This window comes from Talpa europaea (assembly GCF_964194135.1).
Source record: "Talpa europaea genome assembly, chromosome: 3".
Lineage (NCBI taxonomy): Eukaryota > Metazoa > Chordata > Mammalia > Eulipotyphla > Talpidae > Talpa > Talpa europaea.
The window spans coordinates 128,496,706-128,511,414 of record NC_140069.1 but is presented as its reverse complement, the minus strand read 5'-3'; the positions used below and the strand labels follow the sequence as shown (position 1 = coordinate 128,511,414).

The 14,709-nt window shown below is 38.5% G+C and overlaps 1 protein-coding gene across 1 annotated transcript in view; it reads right to left on the bottom strand.

Moving 5' to 3' along the window:
• CPED1 (cadherin like and PC-esterase domain containing 1) overlaps positions 1-14,709 on the bottom strand; it is a gene marked incomplete at both ends in the record, with an annotated part of 254,953 nt that overhangs the window by 12,873 nt on the left and 227,371 nt on the right. Inside the window, 4 exons of the mRNA XM_084229702.1 lie at positions 1,503-1,649; positions 4,097-4,184; positions 4,828-4,929; positions 5,175-5,395. Of these exons, the coding sequence (XP_084085828.1) occupies positions 1,503-1,649; positions 4,097-4,184; positions 4,828-4,929; positions 5,175-5,395 (558 nt within the window). The remainder of the gene's footprint in view (positions 1-1,502; positions 1,650-4,096; positions 4,185-4,827; positions 4,930-5,174; positions 5,396-14,709) is intronic.

Genomic DNA, 14,709 nt, shown 5'->3' with positions numbered 1-14,709 from the left:
AGCAACAGTAGAGCAAGAGAGTGTTTCTTGTGGACTGAACATGGACAAGGGAGTAGAGCAAATCTAATGCTGTTTTGAATGTTTTCCAAGAAAATGCCCACAGGGGCAACATGACCCTCAACAGAGAGATAACCAAGGAAGAAATAAATGCTACCGCTTGGGAGGTATTGCCTCTGTCAAAGGAGGTGCTGTCAGAGGGTCCCAGCAGGGGATGTCTTGCGGGAAGTCCACATGAAAGAATGAATGTTATATTCAGAGAGCACTTTGATGCACTGCTCCTCTGCCTGGTAAGTAAGACTTTTGTTGTCCTTAGTAACACCTCTCTAACCTGACCCAACAAAGAAAAGGGTTGGAGAAGAAGAGGAGCAAAGCAAGATGAAGAAAAAGGGAGAAGCCTGCTATTCCCTCTCTCCCTCTTTGGACTTTTGAGACTTAAGTAGCCTGAACCAGGGGAAGAAAATCACCTTCTGTGGTTATCACAGGACTGGGCAGTTTTCACACTGAGTGATGTTTGCATGTATGAATTCTGAAAGTGCTTTAAAGGTATGGAACATACCAAGATATTGTTTGAGTAGTAAGGAAGAAATAGTCTGCAGAGAGGCTTGAAAGAATAGAAGAAAAAGGGATAAAATTATTTTCTACTATCATCTTATTATTTAATAATGGCAAGCTTATTTAATCAATGGCTACAAATAAAATAATTTTTACCACTGGGGGGAAACTACTCAAAACACAAGCCTCTTGCAATGTAGTGGCCAAGCCAATGGAAGTTCATTTATTAGTTTAGCACATTAAACAGTCTTGATTTTCTTTCTTTCTTTCTTTTTTTTTTTTTTATAGAGGCATGTTTTATTTATTTATTTGTTTGTTTGTTTGATGGTTTGTTTATACATGCACTGGGTACAGTCAGAAGCACGGGAGGGTGAGAGAATTCACCAGAGCCAGAGCAGGGAACAGAGCAGGCAGAAGCACCGAAGTACACTGCTGAGGGGAGCAGCGGGAGGCAGGAGAGGTCTGCGCGCCATGTGGGACCCTCCTCCGGTGGCCGGGGAGCAGCCAGGGATCGAACCGGCGCCGCAGAGGCCCCGGGCAGCTTCGCAACCCAGCGCTCAACTGCTGCGCCACTGGGGAGGCCCAACAGTCTTGATTTTCAAGCTGCCTCCACTAAATAAATATATTTGTCAGCTTCTTTGGACACAATTTCTGATGCAAAGCTTGGAATGTGTTGCATTGACCAATGCATTGACCTGTCTTCTTGTTGCATTGACCAATGATCCTACTTTTTGAGTGTCTACATAAACATTATTATTTTTAATACCTCATTTTGCAGGGTCTGGAGTTGTGATTACTACATACTTTGACTGAGTGATGCTGAACACATCATCAAACCTTCTCATGACACAGTTTTTTAATACAAAGTAAAACTGACAATGCAATTAAAGATACAAGGAGAAGCTTTAAAACATCACAAGCTATGAAAATCAGAGAGCCAGAATAAATACCTCGTGGAAATGACATCCACACACTCCCTGCAGAAACTCCTTGTATCTCCCCATTGTTAGCGTGAATGTGTCCACCACTTCATAGCCATATCTCTTTGCAGCATCCAGAATCATCACATTTTCTTTCCATAAGTTCTGTACTTCACTCTGTATGGGAAAGCAGAAGAATGAGGTTTTTTATTAATGAGGACTGTTTTGTGATTTAATAACTCAGGTAGAAATCATGCAAATGTCAACTTTTTTAGAGATTGGTCCTACTGTAAAATAAAGAATGGATTTCACATGCATTTCTCAAATAAAGATGTGTTCCATTTTTTATCATATGTAAAAACAAACATATCTCAGCAATACATAAATATTTACAATGACTCACAATTTGGAACTTTCCCTCCTTTGAGAAGTAGTGAGGTTTACTGTCCACTGGGACATATTCAAACATCTAAAATGTTCAATTGAAACAACAAAATTTGAAAATGCTCTCACCATCTTGTTAGATTATTGTTCACTTAGTCATTTGAATATTAATGGGCATCTGTTTTGTGCTTAGCTCTGTGTTGAGGGAAAGGAATACAGAGATAAAGGAATCATGGTGCTTGCTCTAAAAGCACCTGTCCTCTATTAGGAGAAACAGATTACCTACAAATTTTACTGAGCAGTAAATATTGTAGGTTCTTGGCTGGCTGGTTGAAAAGAAGAACTAGCTCTGCAGATCTAGGGGGACAGCCAGACATTGAGGCTTCAAGAGGGGATTCCTGAGCAGATGGAGGGATTCCCGTTGGATGGCAATGGGAAGGAGAGAAGGGACAGTGATTGGGGAGCAAGAGAATTGAGAGTCTCTGGTTGCTGCTTCTCTAGATTGTATCTCCCACTCCTTCCTTGCAGCTTCCTCTTCCCTCCCTCTCTCTTCCCTTCTTGCTGCCTCTAATCCAACTATGCCTGAGGCAATGATTACTTCTTGGGGGGGGGGGTACTCTAGTGTAAGTCCACCAAGGAGAGGGGAAGACTCCCCTACTAACTACTCTAATTTGGGAACTCCTCAATGGCTTGGCTGAGATGATCTCATACTGACCTGCAGTCTGAGATTCTTCCTAACTAATTCATCCTTCTTTCATTTTCTTTAATCATTAGCCTCTACTGCCAAATACAGTTCCCAATACATACAAAATACTAAAAAAAAAAATACTTGGTGCAAGATTGGGTGATATATATTGAATGCTGTGGTCTGAAATGTTTTCCCATCTATTTCTACAGTCCCCCCTCTATTCTTTCCAGGTTTTCTCCCTAATAAACCAGCTTATTTGGCTAATCCTGTGTTGGTGTCTATTTTTTTTTAATTGTTCATCTTTTGATTTTTTTTTAAGATTTATTTATTTATACAAGAACCAGGGAACAGGCCACATGTGTGGGAGGGTGAGAGGATTCACCAGAGACAAAGCGGGGAAAAGAACAGGTAGACTGACTGAAATACACTGCTGAGGGGAGCAGCGGGCAAGACAGAAGAGGTCTGCCGCACCATGTGGGTTGCTCTGCTGCCAGTTGGGATCGAACTGGCACTGCGGAGGTTGTGGACAGCTTCACAGCGCTGCACTCAACTGCCTGAGCCACCAGGGAGGTCCAAGTTGTTGGTGTCTATTTTATGGAGAACTTGAAATGACACAGGGTGGGAACTGATATGAAGAGACAGATATGAGTTTCGTCCCTACCAATGCATGAAAAATGATGCTTGAAATGCTCAGTGTCATTTGTAGCCTTCTATAGAGTTACAAGTATTTTCTGAAATTCAGTGTGTGTAACTGAATAGTAACTAAGAGTAGATAAAACTTTATGGTTAGCACTTCCCAGGGAAGGTTTTCTAGAAAAAAGTGGGTCCTCTGGGAAACAGCTCTGAGGAAGAACTTTGCAAATAGGGCTTATGAAGAGAGCATTCAACTATGAAGGAGTGAGGGGGAAGGGAGAATTGGCCAAAGGGGAGTTTGCACTGCCACATACATGCAACAGTGGCTTTTGCAGACCCCATGGAACTTCCAGAGCTGGATGGCCTTTCCGAGATGACCCAGATTAAGGATAGAGTCCTGTATCCTGGCATTCCTATAGGATTTCTGCAGGAAAAGGCAACTGACTCCTGCTGGGATCCAGTGAGTCATCACTGGAGCGTTCCCTCAGCAGCCCAGAAGAGTGAATATCTTAGTTCCGAAGGAGAGATGTGCAAGCAACCAAATCACATAAAATATGCATTCATGCAAATGATTTTTTTGAGGGTCTACTATGTGCTGAGAGTTGTGCTTTGCATTTGAGTGAGCAAACTTTAATGGGATAGGGGTGATCAAAGAATAATCTCACCCGTTTACCATTAAGTTTTCTACTGAGGCGTGTTTGGCACTCTCTTCCTCCTTTTAGGTAGGAAAGCAAAACATACTTATGAGCTAGAGCCTCCTTATGGCTAGGAATAGTTATAACTGATTTGAAATCATGACTCTTAAATCTATTGTATCCTTTGATTTTTGTGAAGGTCATGGAGTATCACCCAGGACCTTTTTCAGACAGATATTTATAGGAACCAGGATGTTCATGCAGCCTGGAGGACATGGACTTACATGTGTCAAGAAATGTACTCCATCCACGGGCAGGTGAAATCCAATTCCCAAAGTTTTGATGATCACAAGGATATTGAGTAAATTTTGCCTGCGAAATAATCAGAATTCTAAAGTCATGAAATGTGATGACATTTCTAGATGCCTATTGTTTACAAGAATATTAAGGACTTCTTTTAGAATGTATAATTGGCACACAGGGTGAAATTCTCATTTTATATATTTGATATATATTATGTTTTTTTTTTCTTTGTGCCATGAGCATGATTTGATCCATAACTATAAATTTGGTTTTTTTTTAATTTTTTGTGTAGAGAACTGGGGTGTAGGCCAGAGGTAGAGTGGGTGAGAGGATACACCAGAGACAGAATGGGGAAGAGAACAGGCAGATCTACTAAAATACACTGCTGAGCAGAGTAGCAGGTGAAACAGGAGAGGTCTGCTGCACCATATGTGGGTCAGCTCCCTGGTTGGGAATTGAACTCCTGGCCAGGGTGGTGATAACACTGAGACTTAACCGCTAGGTCACCATGGAGGCCCCATAGCTATAAATTTGGACACTGAGTAGTCATTTTGTGATTGGATACCACAAATATTTGAACTATTTTAAACTAGAATTTTAAGGACTTAAGTAAGCTGCTCTTTAAATAAAATCATGATAAGATCCAGTCATATTGATAGAACCATTTTTGAAACTTAGAATACTCATGACAATTATTGTTGCAGAAATTTACCTCTTCAAAACTTTGTGAATAATTTGCAGGTGATTGGAATTAAGCCACTGAACACCACCAACAACCAATACAGTCTGGGCAGAATTCTCCAGGGGCTGTGATCTGAAATCCAGAAAGAAAAACAACACGTTACCTTAAAACAGATGGTAAACATTTTAACAGCATTGCCTCACATTTCACTGAACCATAGCTGGCAGCCTGATCACAAGCCCTCCTTGTCATTTCCAAATAATTTCTAGTCATATCACTTGGTATTTAAGCTTTTCAACACATATGATACATAGTGAGCAATTATGACTGCTAGTAAAACATCAGTGCATCATGCTGCTCGTAATAGTCCTTCGTACCTTTGCAAGAGATGTTCAAGTGCTTTTTCAAATGTTGGTCTCAATGAAGAGCTTATCCAAAACTGGGGATAGTAGGAATAACTGATCAAAGTCTTCCCACCATTGACGTTGTGGTAGAATTTAGTGCCATGTACCTTCTGCCATTCTTGCAAGGTTTCATTCAGTCTCTCGATCAGATAATACATGATCCCTCTATTGGTGGAATCTCCAATGAAAAAAATCTATAAATTAAAGAAGGATGATTTGATTTTAAATCTGATGTTTACATGGTATAGGAGAAAATCTAAAAAGTAATTTGTTGAATACCCATAAAACTGTATCTCTAATTATTTGAAGGATTAGCCCTTCAATATGTGAGAAATGCTCTTCAAGTGTCCTCCAAACCTATTCCTTTTCCTCTCTTCCATATTTCTAGTAATGTCATCACCGACTGACATACTAACTCTTGTTTATAGCTTTCTGCCTCATATCTTTAATATCTCTATCTTTAATATATCTATCTTTAATTTTATCTTTAATATCTCTATCTCCCATGTGTTCTTTTTTTCTTATCCAATCAGATTAACACATTTTATTGAAGCAAATAGGCATGAATTATTTTAGAGTTATAAGGATACTTTGAGATTTTCAATCTCTTTATTTTACAGATGAGAAGGCTGGGAATGTACAAGGTTCAGTAGCTCAATAGAGGTCTCTGCACTACTTGAGAAAAGAACCACAGGACTAGGACCTGATTGGCTGAATAGCAGCGCATGTCCCAGGAACATGTTCTAGAGCCATTTCCTAGAAGTCTCTCATGTCCATGAGCTCCTTCCCGTTCCACCGGCATAGCTCTGCTTTATCTCCATTGGCTCAGAGCTGTGCTTTGCATTACCCTCCTAAAGGATCTTCCTTCTTGCATGATGGTTACTTCTAATTTATTCTATATGTTACAGGGCAACCCCGGTATAAAATGGGTTGCCTGACTGTGGGTCCTCACCCACACACTTAAAGGGGACTTATACTGCAGGCACACACTAAATGTTAACAAAGGTTTATTTACAAGGGAAAGGGAAATGAGGAAATGTAAACTCAGGGAGAAAAGAGGGAGATAAATTCTTAAATGTGTCCTACCAGTTCTGCTGACCTGGAATCCCAAATGACCCACCAAGACCAAACCTGCCTGGCCAAGAGCATGAGCCACTAACATTGCTGGTTTTTATTTACAAACAGAGAAAATGGCTGCCTAACTCCGTCCCTAGGTCCTCGCAACTTCTCTTTGGGGATCATGGGATTTGTAGTTCCCAGTGTCTTGATGGAGTGGGGGTGGCATCCACAAAGCCTGTATGGAGTTTCCTCAGGACATCCTTTCCCCCTAACATATACACAGTATTCCTTGGATTATTTCCAAATGCTCAGCTCTGGTCACTTTATTTTCATGCTCAGAAAGCTTCCTGGTTCCCTGGTTTTCTATAGAAGCAAGTCTAAACTCTTTAGATTCAACTAAATTTGCTGACCCTGGATTGTTTATCAGGTTTTACTAGGTAGAGGTTTCAAACAGGTACTCACTTTTAATCTTCATAATTGTGAGGTATGAATAATTATCTGTTTTACAGATGAGCAATTAGAGGCTCAGGGAGATATAAATCATAAATCTAGTAAATGGGGAACACAGGACTCAAACCCAGATCCTTTTCATGCAGGGTAAATGGACCTTATCCTAACAATTCCCCTCAGAGAAGCAGATCAGATTCCTACTTTTCATTGAACATGATGTGCACTCAGTAACATCTGTTTTTCCTTGTGCTAATCCATAGGCCTAAAAAGTTCCCCCCTGTGCACCCCCACCCATGTAAATGCTACATAACCACAAGACTGACACAAGCATCTCTCAGCAGGTCTTGTCCAATGCTCCAGCCAGAATGACCTCCTCTGTTCTCTGTGATTTCATTGCATTTCCTACTTACACTATGCATTTGATCAAAGCCTACATGACATGATGGATATTTGTGTCTGTGACTTTGTTTTTTATCCCCCATCTGGTATCAAGAAGTATTTGCGGTCAGAGTCAAGGTTAATTTCTAAATAGTAATCCCCTCCCCTCCTACTACCATGTATGTACTTTAAAAATATTTATTGAACTGAAAGTCAAAGGGACTTTTGTTAGGGACAATCTCTTTAAAGTCTTTGAGTAATGCTTATTTTGTTCTTCAGTTTTCTCCTTTTCTCTCCCCCATTATGATTTCCCCCATTAGTCATTTTCTTCTGATTGTAGCAGGAGTCACTGACATCATTTCTTAGACACTGTATGTGTCCACCCACAGCGTACTTAGTGGGAATCTGCAAGTTTCTTCTTTCCATGGTAGGTGTATTCCAATAGCTATGTGAAATCCAAAGCATCTCCAGTTTGCCTTCGGATCAATTACTGTTACCATAGACATTGTCAGGCTAAAAACTGAGTAACATGGCAAGACTTAAGTCACCGAGCTTCTTGATCAAGCGTCACTGGGATAATATAATACTACATAGTAAAGTGCCAAAGATTGGGCTGCTTATACACAGAATTTTACTTTCTCATAATGTTCCAGGCTATAAGTCCAGGATCAAGGTATTTGCATGGGTGGCTTCTTCTGAGGTTCTCTCTTTTTGACTTTTTCATAGATGCCTTCTCTCTGTGTCTTTAATGGTCTATCCGTGTGTGCATCTGTGTTCTAAGCTCTTCTTTGTATAAGGACACCAGGCATATTGGATTAGATCTACCCATTATTTTACCTTAATTACCTCTTTAAAAGGTCTCACATTCTGAGGTACAGGGGTTTAGGACTGCAATGTATGAATTTGATTGGGCGAGAATGCAATTCAACTGTTAACAGCAGTAAATAACCTTTGAGATCTGACTTTTAAACCAAATTGCCATTATAGATCTTTCTTGAAGGTTTTTTTTCATCTCAGCATCAATATGCAATCCCCCTAGGGTATTTTTAGACTACCAATAAGATCAGTGGATATCTGTAGTGTGAGTTTCAGAGAGAGAGACAGAAGTTTAAAAAAAAAAATCAAAGTCACATGTAATCATGCGACTGAGAAAAAAAAATTCTAGATTTTCAGTTTTTTCCTGTGGGGTTTTATGAAGATCCAACCCACTAAAGCAAATGAGGGGCCAAAGTACCATTCTTCAGAATTCCTGGGTACTGTTTTTATTAACAAGATAATCTTAACAAATTATGTGACTCCCAAGGTTCAATCACTTTTGTATAAAATGGCAATGACAACAACCTTAGAGAACTCCAATGAGATTTTAAATATCTTTTTTTCTGACACATAGTAAGTGCACAAGAGATCCAAGGACATGAGCTAGCATTAAGGCACAGGAAAGACAAATCATGTTTTTGAGTGTGTCCAGTGTGCATGGCAGAGTTTTGGGAGGCACTTTAAATTTATTAGCTCATTAAGAGAAAATTCCAGAAAAAATAGGAATCATCTAAATCACAGCACTTTCTCGCCCTACCCATACTGGCCCCCTGTGGGACTTGTGGGGTTGGTGAAACTGAAGCTTTTGCTAGAGGACTGGGGGAGACATTACCACCCTGAGCCAAACAACACTTTCAGAAATTTCCTGGCATCTCTGTTGCTGATTAGTGAGTAGCAGAGAAACATGGATGCCAGAAGGAAGTGTCACCATGTTCATTTGCAGAAGAAATTTCTCTAAATTGCAAATCTCTAGACAACATTTTGTGAGTTTAGTAGACACAGCTTTGGGAAGTCCATTTTTTGCAGAATTATTTTATCCAGGTGCTTTCTACTCATGAAATAGAGAAATGATAAATTATAACTAGATGAAAATGAAGTCATAAATTTAAGATTGCTTGTACTGGAGGCAAAATAGTTTTCATAAAAGGTTAATTAGTATTCTTAACTAAATGATGCTAAGTTCAAAATGTCAGCCCTTTTAGGTGCACAGATACCATTAAAATTAATATCAGGAATTAGAGTGTTTCTTCTTGGTCACATGATTCATATTCAATCTTTATATCTTTTATATCATTCATCTTGGTGACTTTTTAAAAAGGAAATTTGTGGATTATTTGGTTTAAAGGTCAGTTTCTACACTGAAAGGTCTAAATTACCATAACAAATACTTAGGACTTGCCATACAATCTGTAAATAACTCTTATTTTCTGTGAAAATTATTGCCTTACACTGGAATGCATTGGGGTTGGCTAGCATAAGCAATTAGAGAGAAAAAAGGAAGTGAAATGTAAATAACCAGTAGGTAATTATAAAAACAATGTTAGCAATGAAAACTTAAAATAACCAGCTTCTCACATTACCAAAGTAAGAAAGATTTTTAAAGCCCCAATAATATCACAAGTTTAGGGACATGGATCTCCCACATACCACTGTGTAAACACCACAAGAGGGCTTTTGTATTATTTTTTAGAATGTTGATTCTATGCCCCAAATAACACAAAACTAGGTTCTTACTTGTTAAATGGATGAATGGAAACTTAGCTGTTGTGTGCATAAATTGGCAGTTTTTAAGGAATTTCATTTCTAGGAACTATTTAAAGTTGTATATTAAAACATATTTTAAAAGCAAAATAAGATGAAAAGAACATAAATAGCTAACAATAATACATGGCTGACTGATTATATTAAGGTATAGTCACACATTTAAATTTTTTTTTTATCTTTTAACACTATGAATATTTCATGATGGGAAGATTTCATGTAAACATCAATAAAAAACTGATTACAATCAGCATGTAAATAATGATTGCATCTTTATAAAAGTAAAGAATTGGATCCATAAAAAAGGACTGAAAGGTAATTGGTAATTATTTTAAAGTGGTGATATGACAGTTTGTTTTTGCTCATTTGTATTTTCTCAAATGAGTATAGATTAGCTTTTTATGATACTACTAATAAAGAAGCAGCAGAGGGGTAATGGCAGTAACAGACTCATTTTATAACAAAACATTTTGAAAATGTATATAAAAATCTAGCGCTAGCCAGCTTAAGGCAACTTTATTTCTGTTTATACGGAACAAAGGCTTACAAGAGTCAGGATGAAGCATTAGTTCAATAAGCCCATCACAAGGCTAATGTTAATCATATTTTTGGCTCTAGTGGCAGCTTCCTTTTATTTCATTATGAAGTAAAGGGAATTAACAACAATAATATCTAGAATGCACATATTTCAGTCCATAGTCTCTATTTTCTAGTTACCAAAATTGACAAGGACATAATGGCCAAAGCCAGCTATAAGGAAATGAAGAGAAGTATTGGTAGCTTTTTTCTTATATTGGGTTGAGTCAATAAGGTAGTGACTGTCTGAGCTAGTTAGTGCTTCAGATTCATTTGCTCTATTGTGGATGGGAAATAATAGGATATTGTAGAATTAATTGACAGCAAGCCCTCCTTCCCTTTAAGATCATTTTTCTCCTCCCTCTTTTTTCCTCCACATAGGTCCCATATTTTGTGTTACAGAAGTGGGATCCAATAAAGTACGTATAGATGACAACTCCAATAAAGAACAATGGAGCAGCTCAGCTCACGGAGCTCACTGAACCTTCCAGGAAGGGAGGTCATACGGCACAGCAATAGGCACTACTTGTCCATCAGGTAAGCTCACACATAGGTAAATCAAGGAAATAAAAATGAGGCAAGAAGGCATCTTATTGGTTACATCTAGTCCAGCGTCAAGCATAGCTTGTATGTTTAGAAAGTATTCTTACGAGCCCCAGAATTGAGAAGCAGTCATCTCATAAGACACACACCCGTTTCATATGAGGGAAGGGATGGTTCAGCTCTAACATGAAACTGACACTCATCAGCTGGCTAATGACATCTAGGGCCTGATGGAAATTTAGCCCAGCAAAACATTTCTCTGTGAAATGCAATGTGGTTATAATGACATTTTCCATGATGCATTGTGATTGAATTGGCTGTACATGACCAACTAAATTACTGTTTAGGGTCATGAACTAATACAAATTGACCTTTAGGCAAATCATTCTCAAACACATGAAATTTGGCAAAAAAGGAAAACAAAAAATTAAGTAACATCATCCATACATAGTTTTTTTAGCTGCTTAGAGCAAAATTATTTGTCTGTAATCGCCCTTCTGCCTGGTTTGGCGCCATTATGGATGTCATCCTTTTCTGGAAAGAGCAAGATGCATCCCTTTCCTTTTATCTAGTCCCTTTTTATTGAAACTGACAAGCAACAATGAATTGTGTGACCATAATGGAATTCACTTATTAGACAGAACATATTATTATAAATCAGCCACGCTTCAACTCTTTGAACACCTTTAAGTCCAAGACACTGCTTAGCTTGCAAACGTTACTTGAAAACATAAGTTACATTTCCTGTTTTCACAGCTGAGTTTTAGTACTCTCAGTACATATGGCCTTTTTATATTTCTCTTTCTTAATTGCACTCTTCTTTCATATATATTATTACTGGTTTAAATTATGAAATGTTTTCAACTGGCAAACAAAATAAGGGTCAGGCTTCTGAGTTTTTTCAGTTGTAAACTTGATTGCCAGACTTCTCAACTATTTCCTATGTATTTCACACTGTGGAGATAAAATAATGCTCTGATATGTCTTTATGAATGTTCCTTTCATAGTTTATTAAGAGGTGGGCTTCTATTTAGAGAAATGTGTGAATGTTTAATTAAAAACATAACTTGTATTTTTAAATTCATTTTGCTTTAATTTGACACGATTATACATCACAAAACCTACACATACATGCAAAAAATAAATCCTATAACTTTCAAGTTTAAAGGATGTCCCACCTATTTCTCCCTTTCACACACAAATATACCATAGAAACTATTGGCCAACATACAAAGGAGAAACCACGTTTCTTCTTTCCTCCAGAGATCAGTCTCCTGTTCACACATGTTAAGAAAATAGAAAATTTGGTCCTGTTCACATGCCATTCAGGGCAGGAGGTTCCTGGTCAAAGTTACTGAAACCCCTTTTTAAATCACACAGGGGCGCAAACTTCCGAATATGGTCTTGCATCCATCAACATGAAACAGTAGTAAAAGGCCATGAGAGGTCATAATAACAACCTAAGGAAGTTCACCTGACAGAAATGACTACTTAGAGAGTGTAAAAACACAGAGCACTGTTTGAAGGCCTCTCGTTTTTTATCATTCTCACTGGCCCAGTCCAATCTGTTGCTTTTTATTTGATTCTTTGGAGAAAGATGACTCAATTTAATGCATTACCAAAGCTGAAAATGCTTTGATTAGTATTTTAAATAAAGTTCTAGTTCTTTGTAGAACAAGGTGTTTGCACACCTTATTCATGGCGATAGAGAAGTGTCTGGATTGTCTGTAAAATATCAGAGGCTTCCATATTAACTGAGTCTTCAGGCTAGCCAGGCTGTTAGAAATTGCATGTCTAGGGATGTCCTTGCTTTTACATTCTCTAAAAGGCAGAAATGGTAGCACATGAAAAATGAGGGCCTCAGAAGTATCTCTAGGGCCCTCATTGGTTTCCTTCGCATTCCCTGTTCCTTCTGGTGGGAGAAAAATCAAAGGAGGCTGAAAAGATGGGACTCTCATTGTGGATGCTCTTGGGGAAAAAAAATGAAGATCTTTCTTTTTTTCCATTTCACTGATACTGTTCTTAAGTAATATAATTGGTAGATTCCTTAGAACTACCTCCCTCCACAAAGACTATGCATTGGAGCAAAGAAAGTCTGTTCAATAAATGGTGCTGGGAAAACTGGGTCGCTACATGCAAAAGAATGAAGCTTGACCACTACCTCACACCATACACAAAAATCAACTCAAAATGGATTAAAGAACTAGACATAAGACCTGAAACCATAAAATACATAAAGGAAATATAGGTGAAACACTACATGATATGCACATCAAAGACATCTTTACAGACACATCACCCAAAGCAGTGATAGTGAAGGCAAAGATAAACAACTGGGATTACATCAAATTAAAGAGCTTCTGCACAGCAAGAGAGACAATAACCAAAACAAAGAGAAACCCCACCGACTGGGAGAACATTTTTGCACACAACACTCATGATAAAGGACTGATCACAAAAATCTGCAAAGAGCTGATGAGACTCAACAACAACAAAGAAAATAATCCAGTCAAAAAATGGGCAGAAGAGCTAAAAAGAAACTTCTCTGAAGAGGAAATGCAAATGGCCAACAGGCATATGAAAAAATGTTCAACATCACTTGTAATCAGGGAAATGCAAATCAAAACTACCATGAAATACCATCTCACTCCAGTGAGAATGGCACATATTAAAAAAACTAGCAACAACAAATGTTGGCGAGGGTGTGGAGAAAAAGGAACTCTCCTGCACTGCTGGTAGGAGTGCAAACTGGTCCAACCACTATGGAGAGCTGCGTGGAGATTTCTGGACCTACTAAACATAGAGCTTCCATATGATCCAGCAATTCCACTCCTAGGTATTTACCCAAAGGACACAGAAACATCAATTCCAAAGAACACCTGCACCCCTATGTTTATAGCAGCACTGTTTACAATAGCTAAGCTTTGGAAACAACCCAAATGCCCAAAAATAGATGACTGGATCAAGAAGATGTGGTACATATATACCATGGAATATTACTCAGCATTCAAGAAAGATAAACACATGCAATTTGCAGCAACATGGATGGCGCTGAAAGGGATCATGCTCAGCGAAATAAGCCAGAAAGGAAAAAGAAAAATACCGGATGGTCTCACTCATAGCAGGAATCTAGAGAACTTAAATAAGGGACCAGGAAAATGAATAACTATAAGAAAGTGAAAATCAAAATCAACAAAAAAACTATGAACCAGAGACACTTTTTGGGGGTGGGGGGGAGGGGAGGGATTGGGGTCAGAATGGGGGGGTTCCGAATGTATGGGGAATATAAAAATAAAATTTATTATTTAAAAAATAATAAAAAAAAAAGAACTACCTCCCTCCACCTCAACAGGCACTTTCTCTTTTGGCAACTTTTACCCACCCTCCCAGCACAGGTCAGATGCCAGTCTATGTTTCTCCTGACCCTGGCAGCTATCATTCTGCCTGTAATAGTTGCTTCCCTCATTTTTCTTCTTCGATAGAAATCTAACACTTTGGAGGACCATGTTGTACACACCTGAAAGAGGGTCTTCCTTCAACAAAAACTACTGATAGACACAGGGATGGACAATGGAAAATCATGAAAGTTATAAAAAGTTCTTTGAGCCTAACTTTGGTAAGTGATCACTGGACTCTGCTCTGGGGTAGAGTTTTCTGATACGGGGCAGCAGAATTAACCTGACAGGTTTGATGAACAAAACATATCGTTCCATCTGGTGGAGTCACAGCCCTGTCATTAGTAACCTGCTTATCTGGCTGGGGTTCCTGCTATTTACTGCATGGACCTGCTGTCTTTGTGCATTTGGGAAATGAATTTTTATATAATGTTGCCAAGTAATGTTTCTTTTCTTGAATACTTGATGCCATAAGAAGAGATGCAAATAAAGGTCAGTATGTAATGTGTTTAAGAAGCATCATAGTTATT